General features: G+C 42.6%; 1 protein-coding gene across 1 annotated transcript in view; it reads left to right on the top strand.

Annotated features, from left to right (window-relative positions):
* The first annotated feature begins 3,401 nt into the window (after nucleotides 1-3,401).
* The window catches only part of LOC6542026, a 57,716-nt gene continuing 49,915 nt past the window's right edge, over nucleotides 3,402-11,202 (top strand). Inside the window, exon 1 of the mRNA XM_015159376.2 lies at nucleotides 3,402-5,556. Within this exon, the coding sequence (XP_015014862.2) occupies nucleotides 4,366-5,556 (1,191 nt within the window). The 5' untranslated portion in view covers nucleotides 3,402-4,365. The remainder of the gene's footprint in view (nucleotides 5,557-11,202) is intronic.

Raw genomic sequence — 11,202 nt, 5'->3', positions numbered from 1 at the left:
GTGTCTGCCTCCTGGTGTTGTTAACAAGCCAACAACAGCAACAACCAGCGGCATTGCAACAGCACCACTAAAAAAGAAAGGAAATTGTAACCCTACAGATATCGCCCGTTATGCAGGAAAGCCAGACATATTTTTTCACAGATTTTAACGAGGCAAAAGCGACATGGGGGATACCAGCACCGCCGATGATGGCAACTCTTCTTCAATGGCAAAGGCATTTGTCTCTGGCTCTTTTCTAGGAGGAACATCACACATACACTTGTACTTATATACAAGGCAGCTATGTATTCCAGTTCCTTGCCGCATGTGGGTGGCTCAAAGGGGGCGTGGCTGCTGGGCGATTGGGGCAACATTGTGCGCTCGGTATTCTTTTGGGGTTATATTTGTCATAAAAAATTGCTACAAAGTGTGCCAGGTGAAGACTGATAGGCAACAGTAAAAATGGTTGGAGGGAAGCTAGGGAAAACAAGACAATGGCTTACCCTTTAAGTCGTGCTTAAACGGAGGATGTTCCTCTTATTTTCTCTTCTTTATTTACTAGAAAGTATAAGTACCTTGAAATAATACAAAAGTTATTGACAAATATCGGATAGATTCATTTGGTTTGCTGTAAATCATCGGCTGCTGGCTCAACCGATCCCTAAAACGCATCACACCTGAAAAACTGCTACTGCAAATTGATGTTATTAAGTTGAAGTGGCCATCTAACTTACAAATTCCTTTTTAGTTTACCTAGTTAGCTGGAGCACAAAGTACTTTGTAACCCCTTTGCCAACCCGGTTTTTCCTCAATTCAGTTGCCTCTAGTTTCTTGGCCATTTTATTCCCCTGGCAATCGCTTACTTAGTCTGTTTGTTCATGACTCTCCTTTGCCGGATTCCTGCACACACTGGCCCACTTGGTGAAGATATCAACTTGAAAATTGCCGGAGACACGCCCCCAAAACAGGACGCCCCCAAGAAAATAACTGCTTGTTCTTCATGGCCCGACTCACAGGTTTGTATCTGTATCTTATAGATTGCCCAGCAGTAAGCCAAGGAAATTCATCCATTACAATCACAGCAACAACGGGCAAAACAATTTGAGCCAAAAGTTGCCACACCCGCTCACCCGCTCACCTCCGCCCACTTCTCCCCCATCCCTCCCTTCACTTTGTTTATCGCTCTTGACTTTGCTGTGTTTTTTGCTCTGTTATTGTTTTTCCTGGAAGTTTATTGGCATTTAACCTGCAGCCCCGCCCCCTTTCCGCCGCCGCTGCCTGATTGATTAGGTCGATCGGGAAATGCTAATTACTGTCTGGCCCCAGAGGGCAATGAAATTTTGCCTTTTTGGAAAAGAGATTAAATTTTTATAATTTTGCTGTGGCAAAAAGTGCGGATAAAAAGTCGCCACTTGGTCATTTTATTAGCTTGCATGATAACATCAATATTAAATATATATTTACGAACTATTAAAAACTATTATTTATAAACAAATTGTAATTTAACCGCCTACCACGGAAAGCAGAGGATAAACATGTTTCGCATGGATTAAAGATAAGAGCTTACACCAGAAAGTTTGAGTCGCGTTTGCTGAACATTTTAGACAACCCAATTAGCAACTTGATGATTCCTTGCCGCCCTATCGAGCACTGGAAATGATTTCATTAGGTGCGGGAAAGGGTTTGGAAAATTGTCGAAACTGGGGGCGCGCTGAACTGAAGTGAAGTGCAAAGTAAGCAGCCTCATGATTATTAAATTGCCTCTTGCTGCTGCACGGACTTAGTTTTCGGGAGTCGTCGTTGAAAACTTGTTGAGAAGTTAAGAATGTTGCAAATTAGTTGACTTAACTTGGCTTAGTGGTGGGTGCATATGTGGCGCTTGATATTTTAGATAATCTTGTGCATTATTGTATATGAGCAGCATTAACCGTGACTGTCCTCATAACAAATGCTTAGTTCGATTTAGTAAAATGTATTTACATGACTCCATGCCACACGAGTAACCAAATTGAGCGTAAGATTCAACACACTCTATAGGCTTTTATGGGCAAACCGCACATATAGCTTTATAGCTTATCACCTACCGAAACTCACCCAAAACAAACACAATGCACACACATCCCACAATGATACAACAATCTTTACAATCTTCAAGCGAAAGAAAACGAAACTTGTTTGCCTTGGAGCTTAGGAAAATCAAACAAGAAAGGCCACAATAAAATGTTTGGGGTGGGAAACTATTTGAAGATCGAAAAAGGGAGAGACTCCAATTATAAAGAACTAATTCACTGCGACTATCTATCAACGATAATTCGCTATAATCAGCTATCGTATCTTCTTTGATTTAGTGGGAACCCCGCATATCTTTTATTGATCGCCTGACAAATCCTATTTGCACGCCCAGCGTTGAAAATCAATTTTCCGGCAAGAAAATATGGTTAGGAGAATAATAAAATGTTCTTTAAGTCTTCATTTCAGGCCTCAACCCTTCTTTTTCCTCGAGTCTTTTATCATCGATCAGTCTTAGGACGGCCACTTTTTTATGATCATGCTAAGAAGTTTACTCGTTCTAAAATCGGTGACTCACTGGTGATGAGTCTAAACCTTTTAGGTTTATACACATTTCGTTTAATGGCAATTAGTTGGAAAATTTGTTCTTCAATGCGACTTGTCCGACGTTCAAGGATATTATAGTGTAGAATTCTAGGAAATCACACATTCTGTGGTTCGGTAAAACAAACAGAAGATCTGGGTTGGAGGTGGAAATAAAAATACATCTCATTATTATTATTATGTAATTTGTGTCTGTGCAACTGCCCACACGAGGAGCGAAAATCAGCAGCCAACGCACAACAATCTTGAGAATTAAACTTCAGAAGAAGTTCTCAGACGACTCAGGGAAAGTACGAGACATGGGCGTACGGCCAAAGCTGCTGATAGGCTTTAGATGAAGATGATTGCTGCACTGAGGGAAAAATATATAACATTCTTGAAACTTCACAAAGGAGTTAAAATGTTGATCTTTTGGTTAACTTAATTCCATTCCATTTGCCCTTAAGAGTCAGTAAACGTCATTATGAAAGGATTGATCGAAAAAAACCCAGTGCTCGTTATCCCTAACGTATCCTTTTTCTTGAAGTGTACAATTTACAGGAGTCCCAGATTGTGTGGGAGATTGCTGACATTTTATTTTATGATGCTACAAGCGCAATGTCCAACTTAAATTATATTCTGCTTCTTAAACTGGTTAGGCCAGCGAATTTCCAGGCTGATCAGCCGGATTGGTAATAGATTTTGTCGTAGTTTTCAGTTTTTGCTGTCGCCTCATGTTGCTGGCCTCATGTTGCGACTAGATGCTCTTTTGTGGATCGCAACATGTGTTGCCAATGCGCATCTGCCGCGACTGAAATCCAAACGCAATCCGTGTGTCAGTCGTTATCTGAACGTCGGGAACTGTGGATTTGTCCGCCCCTCCGTGGAGCCTCGCGACCTGAACCTACCATTTACCGGAGCCAAACGGAAGTGCCATATCTCCATCTATTCGTATGGAACTCAGCCATCTGGCCCAGGAAATCAAAACAAACAAATCATTGCACAAACAAGCGCTAACGCATCGCACATACAGATATATACTCGGAGATATATACTCGGATGTGCGTGAGTGGATTGGTGGGTGTGTTTTTTTGCCTCCTGGCACCGCGTCAAAAGTCGCGCGCGGATTCTGCGGCGGATTTACGGCCGCGGTAATTGGTTAACGCTAAGAATTTAATATCCATTAATCATAAATCATAAAGTGTGTGAACAAATTGCCTGAAAGATCAAAGGAAGAGAATAAAGAATATTGCATATACATTCGATATGAATGATTAGTGCTAAAGTTACGAAGTGCTGTTCTCAAACAAAATTGAATTCGACTATGAAAAATAATTACAAATAAATGAAATAAAGTCAAATATTAATACTGAACGAAAAATATAAGTTTCAAGGGATCTCAAACAACAAATAAATAAAGCTATAAATGTAATGGAATAATAAACAAAGACCCAAGTAGTATTTTAATGCCATATAAAAATCAGCATCGAGTAAAACATTTTTCCGAGAACAATTTAAGTTCCATTCACAAAAAGTAAACGACATAATTCCACCACTGAGCAATTAAAATTCCATTTTAAGCCGGTAATAACGAATTACTTAAACATTTAACAAGTGTCAAAACAAAAAGCGGCAATATTAATTGCTGATTGTCGGACAAAAGGAAATGCTTTAAACCAAACAAAAGACAAAGGCAAGGGCCAACAAACGCGTGTGACAAATATCGATACAAAGAGCAGCGTATTTCTAGAAAAAGGCCGGCATAAAAAAGGAAACTGCCCGCAGCGAATCGCAATGATCTTCAAAATGCATTGGCTTGTCCTGATCCTAGTGCCCCTCGCCTGGGCCAACAGCAGTGATGTGAAGGGAGCACCTGTGCTGACCACAGTAGCTCCCACTTCGGGTCATCGAAGTCCCCATCAGCAGCAGCGATTGCAGCAGCTGCAGGAGGCGCAGCAGCTGGAGGCCCATCAGCAGCACCACCACCACTTGCGGCACGAACAGCATCTGCGGGCCGAGCTGGAGGGGAACCACCAGCCGCCGGCCGAGGGCCTCGAGAAGAAGGCCTTCCTCGATCCCCAATTGCCCATGCAGCAGCACCACTTGCGTCACCACAATCGTCATCATGTCAGCTGGGAGCAGCGCGTGTTTCCCTCGCTGCGTCATCAGCAGCACCGCTTGTCCATCGGATCGAGCGCAGCGAAGAACCCAATGACCACCGAGGCACCCACAACTATGCATCACGGCCTGATCTCCAATCACAGCCGCTATTTCGACAGGGACGGCATCTTTCCCTCCTGGGCTGAGCCGCGATCCACCAGAGGACCCAACTGGCGACAGGAAGTGGATTCGAGTGATTCCGATGAGGACAGCGATGAGGACGACGAAGATGACTACGATGAGTACGATGAGGACACCGATTCATCGAACGGCGTCGACGAGGAACTGGCCCGCCAAATGCCCAGATACTCACTGTTTACCCAGAAGCTGCCCCACATCGATCTGAAGGAGCCCGATTACAATGCCTACGACCAGTCGGACGAACTGGACATAGTCTCGAGGAGCAATCACAATAGCAACAAATACCCCAGCGTGGCCAATCCGCACGACAAGTCCGCCGGCAAGCGCAACATATTCGATTGGTTGTTCAAACATGATAGGGAGAAAGAGGCTGTTAGGAAGCCGCACATCACAGCCACTTCAACGACAACGAGCACCTCGACAACCACAACCGCCAAGCCCACTGTATTGCGCACTGAAAGGCCAAAACTGCAATTAATTGATGCGAATCTAAGGAATAGCGGTGCCGAAGAGGACTACTCCAATGAGGACTCGGACTCCGAGTCGGAGGAGGGCTTCTCCAACGAACAGTGGAACAAAATCGAGCACGACCACCATCTCAGGCAGCAGAAGCACCAGAAGGAGCTGCTGGCGATGCGCGAGAGGAGCCGGAACACCCCTCTCATAAGGAACACTGAGAATGAGGTGAGTCTGGCCTGGCACTGGCCCATTGTTCTGGACTCACTGATACTGATAAGTCTGCGGCGTCCCGCCGATTTCATGATGTCATTAGCCATTGTTGTTGCTCTGACATTGCTCCATTATGTGGCGTTTGCGGCGATGGCGATGTGGGGTTGTGGGGCATTGGGGGGTGGGGCTGAGGGGCTGTGGGGCTGTGGGGAGCCCCTGATAAGAGATTCCGTTCATAAACAGCCAGCGATAGTGATTGTGGCCACAAATGACCAACCGTCTTTTGGTTTCGGTTTCAGTTTCACGTATGATTTTCATTTGATGCTGATGGTTAGTCACGTCGAAAATCCGTCAGTAAACAAATAGATTGAACATCCGTGCACTGAGCCAAATAATGCTATCTATTCCACCACGATGGGTTCTAAATACCAAACGGACAGTGTAGAAATTTACTCCAAGAGTAATTGTTAAAAGGAGAATTTATGTTGAGTGCTTTGAATCTCATTTGAAGGTGTAGAGCGTGTCGTACCTAGAAAATTCTCGCAGTGCACTGCCATTACTCACCTCGACATAACGCACTGACCATGGCTAATGCCGTTTGCATTTTGGCTTACAACAAACAGACATGTAGCTTTACTTTGTGTTTTGGTGCTCATGGCAAATGTTTACACAATGTGGGCAGGATGAGGGGGGAGGGAGGGAGGAGGTAGGAGGGGAATGGATAGCAGCTGCCTTTGCCCATTCGGCACTTTTTGGCTGACCGCTCGCCATTCGCCATGGCGGCCTGGCTAATTGAAACCAGTCAGAACGGCAACGAAAATCAACAAAATGCAGCAACAATAACATTTAATTTGCTGCATTTGATTTGCACTTTCTGGATGCCAATCCATTATGTTTGCTTTGCGTTGGTTGTTGACAGAGGTTCTAGATATAAGTATTGCCCCTCCTAATTGCATTTTCATGCGCCTCTTTGATCCCACGACCCAGAGGTCACTGGGTGCCCATCCCACCCAACTTGGTGTGATTACCTTGAAAAGGAACCAATTAAATTAGCCCCAAAGCAAATAATGTTCGTCGATCCGGCGGGGTAAATTAAATACCCCGAGTCGTCTGCTTTAGTTTGTTTTTAGTGTTTCCTGTTTATGTTTATTGGACCAGCATTTCAACTTTACTGCAGGTCATTGGAGTTTATTTGTCATTGAGATGAGCTTCCATGCTCAGGTCCTCGGGTTATAGATGTCCTTAAATGTATTTTACGGGAAATAAATTCAGTGAGTCGCTAGGGCTAGAACTTCCTAAAACAACAACTTTTAAATTAGCCGCTTTATTTTAATACAAATTAATATGAATTTCATATTATTATGATTATTCTTACACAGAATATTAAATAAGACTGCAATATAAATAATTTCCCGCACGAATTCACGTTCTTAAACCTTTCACAATAAATTCGATGTTGAATACGCGCCAGCTCAGTCGAAATTAATCCACCACGGATAAAATTTTGTTAAAGCATGATTGAAAATTTAAATATTAATTAAGTGCACAACATGCGTTGACAATTGTGTGTGCTCAAAATGTAAATGCGAGATGCACTCGAAATATTGTTAACAGCTAAATAAACACTTGGCTAAAACAACGCGCCTAATAAGAGCAACAGCAATAACAAAGCACACGAACAATGAGCAGCTGCGTGTAAAACAACACAAAAAACACAAAACACAAGAGGTGGAGGTTTTCCTTTCGAGGGTGGCCGGAGGGGGCGACAGGTGAATTGGCGTTGGCACATCAAAATAACAAGGCGCCACCGCCCCGTTTTCCCACCCAATTTTCCTGCTCTCTGTGGAACAATACAATTAACACATGTCTGCGGATGACGACGGCAACACTACGGCTGGTGTGTTCCATTTACCTCTGGCTCCGCCCCCGCCGGATGCACTGCATCCTTCCTTCCTTCCTACTTATGTTTTTTCGCCCCGTGACATGTTAAGGGGAGCTTTCTGCCCGGAGTCCACATGCCGTGCTAACATGCCACAGACTCGATCCAATTTACAATTTACTCAACTTACCCCCGCTTAATTGGCAGCGCTTTTGGTGCTTTCACTTTATTCGATACACTTTTTATTTTCGCTCTGGATGCTCACTAATGAGTTCTTCAATAATACCATTTCGAATAATTCTTAATTAACATAAATACAAAGGGAAATAAAGGCATTTTTTTAAATTGCCAAACTTATTGCGGAGGAAAGCAAAATCAATATCAAAATGTATTGCTTGCTTGCCAGTTGCCATGCATTTTAAATTTGGCTAACACATTTCTTTAATGCCCTCACTAGTCCAAGGGATTTGGACCATTTATGATATGACAAGAGAATACAGAATTCATTTCAAACCTGAAATCTTTGTAATCCTTTAAACCAGTTCCGGTTGTTGCGAATGCAAAATGGACGTAGAGCAAAAAAGATTTCCAATCCAAATAAAATGCTATCTCTTCAGTTTCGGTTTGCAGTTTGCAGTTTGTTTTGGCGCTGGAAAGCTGCTTGTGCCGAACAGATTTAATTCTGCTATGTGCAATGCAATTTTTGTAGGCTTTTGTTTGATGCTGCTGAAAGGTTTTCAGTGTTGTTTCAGGTTTCAGAGGCCTTGAAAGATTTTCCATTCGCTCTTTTCCTTGTGGCTTTTGCCCCAAAACTTTTCCAAACCCAAATGCACATCCCTCATTTGTACCGCCCTCTGTTTTGCCACCCACTTTCCGAAAAGCTGTCAGAGCCACAAATGCTGTCACTACTTTTCCAGCTTCTCCATCCGCTGTTGTAGCATTTTCTGTTTGTAAGCTTCTAGCCGCCTTTCGTGGGCGTTCTTTCCTATATTGCCGGCTTGTTTTTCTTCCTGTTGCTGCTGCTTCCGTCATTTCTCTTACCACTTTGCAGAAGCTCCGAAGAACCCACAGTGAGCTTGGTCTTTGTGCGGCGAATCGTCAGAAGCGGTTAAGGAGTGACATCCAAAGCCACACACGTACAGTGAAACCCCGTCGCCCACGGTCGCCACCCGCCGATTGGCTGAAGGTTGTCGCTGCGGCTGCAACGACCTTGGAGCTCAAACGCAGCGGGTGCCATCGTGGCCCATAAAAGTGGTAGCAACTTTGGGGACAGGGCATTCGAGGCAGTTGATAACTCATCATTTTGACCGTGATAGAAACTGCTTATTGAACAACTTTTTAAAAACTTCAGATAGTAAATAAAATATCTTAAAAAAAAATTGTAAGTTTAAAAGTCTAGCTTAGTATGCCTTTTTCTGTCAGTGTACGCACAAACACGGCTTGATATCAACTGAAAACAAGCCAGAAATATTTGTACTCATTAGGCTGAAGGAATCCACATTGCCATTGCCATCTAGAACTGCACTGGCTGACAAAGGAAAAGTCAAACTCGCAACTCTTTGTTGCCAGTGAACTTCTTGGCAATGGGAAAATGTTTGCTTTGCAGGCTGGAACATAAATTGGGACAGAAATTCCAGCTTCTGCTGTCAAATGCTTTTCAATGAAAATCTGTGTTTCAGCTCTCTGCAGAATAGAAAACAATGAACGAGCTGTATTTTTCGATACTAATTACGTTCGTTCCCTTGGATGTATTAGAAACTTCTTTATTCTTTCTCCACATACAAATATTTATTTCTCCTGGCGATTGCTGCTGATGACATTTTTCAGCTAATTCCCACTCACATTTTATACATTTTCGTTTTTGGCCTGTTATTGGCAGTGCAATTTATTTCCACCTCCCTCGCACTTTGTGATGTTTTATATTTTCCTCTGCTGCTGCTGCTGCTGCTGCTGCTGTTTTTCCTCATGCCAGGGGCATTCATTAGTTGCCTTCTCACAGGAGGAGTTGTGAGTATATCATTTGGAGGGAGCTCTTCGTTTTCCACAAAGAAAATACTTGGCTGCCCTGCCCCTCACTCCCTGGGTCATTGAAGTATCGTTCGTGGCCGCCGCCTTCTTTGGACATTTTCCATTGCACAACTTGTGCTTATTGTCTCCAGATTGCTTCGAGTTTGGGATTTTTGGCGGGTCTTGCCAGCCTTTTAAGCCGGCAAGGGTCTTGGCTTGCTCTCGCTCGCTTTCGCCATAATTTATAGCAGCTTCTAATATAAATTTCCAGAAATTATTTCCCCACTCTCTTCTCGGAAACCGAAAAAAGCAATATAAATTCTCCCAACTAATTGGCAATGCTGCTGTTGTCTTTTTGCTGGGTGGCCTGCGCGAAGTTGGGAGTTTCAATGACTTTATTAGACTGTTAAGATTACATATGTATGTATGTGCAGGGGCCTTATGCTTTTCTTTTCCACTTCCCCAACTACTTCTTTTCCATTCTGGTTTAAATGTTTCCCTTGTGCCACACATGCTGCGCTGGAAATTCTTAGAATGCCGCGAAATCTTTTAGCGGCTTCGTCACTTTATAAATCATGCGCCACACTTACAACATGGGGCGTAATATTAGTATGTACTAAACATTTTATTTATACCACTTTTAAACTCGAACATACATACATACATATGTATGTAAAATAAAGTTATACATACATATGTAATGTTTGTATGATGAGACTTAGTATTTAATTTATATAGTATGATATGATGTGATGCATGTAAATTTCATGAATGCTAGTATGCCCACCGCATCTGTAAAAATTCATACATGTAGAATAGGGGGTAAAAGGGCAATTTGGGGAGCGACAAAAGCAGTTTGTTAGTTAAGCTGACAGAAAACGGTTTGTCAGTGGCAGAACGATATGTATCTTTGAATCTGTTGAATGCATTCGCAGTTTGCCCCTGCTCGTTACATCCGTCTCTTTCTGCTTGCATAGCCCCATCTCTTTCTGTGCGTCATGGGCTTTTTAGTTGCTAACCGAAGACATATGTGATGAGATGCCGACTTTGTGATTGATTCCGATGATGAGCTCGACGAAGAATTCATTGTAGTTCATTGAAATGCAAGGCTGAGTCGCCGTCTTAACCCATGGCTTGTTTTTGGGGTCAAGGTGGATGGATTCGCTTGGTGCGTTTACAGTTAGAACCCTATTACGATCCGCGATCACGTTTGGCATGATTTAAGCTGCGAGCGACGGCATAAATTCTTTATTACGTGACAAGGAATTCTGGACAGTTCTTGGGAGTCTTAGTTTATGGTTAATGCCAGTGTTTATATGGATGGAGTTGTGCCAGCTGCAATTGCCATATAACTTTATAAGTCTGACCCCAATCGAAGTGTCAAAAATAGACTTTATTGAAGTGGTAAATTGAGAGAATTTCGTTGAACTCCATGAATCTGGAATCCATGGAATACGCAATGAAATTCTTATACATATCTACATAAAGGAGAATGTAAACAAATAGAGAATGCATTCCAAAATTCAGTTTTGAAAATGGTTTATTTTCATTACGTATATCGATGATTTGTTGCCCTCATTTATATTTTCCTTAAATATTTAACAAAATCTATTTTCACCCTTAAATCCTGAATGTACAACGAGTGTCATTTTAAAAAGATTTAATGTCTAAGCTAATTAACGCTAATGTGCTTAATTGAATCAATGCCCCATAATTCACCAGCATCATCATAAATCTGCCTTAAAATTATTGGGATTTTCTTAAAATGTTGACAT

Source organism: Drosophila erecta, unplaced genomic scaffold, assembly GCF_003286155.1.
Source record: "Drosophila erecta strain 14021-0224.00,06,07 unplaced genomic scaffold, DereRS2 tig00000055-arrow-pilon, whole genome shotgun sequence".
Lineage (NCBI taxonomy): Eukaryota > Metazoa > Arthropoda > Insecta > Diptera > Drosophilidae > Drosophila > Drosophila erecta.
The sequence above is the reverse complement of the archived record's forward strand: the minus strand, read 5'-3'. Positions and strand labels throughout refer to the sequence as shown.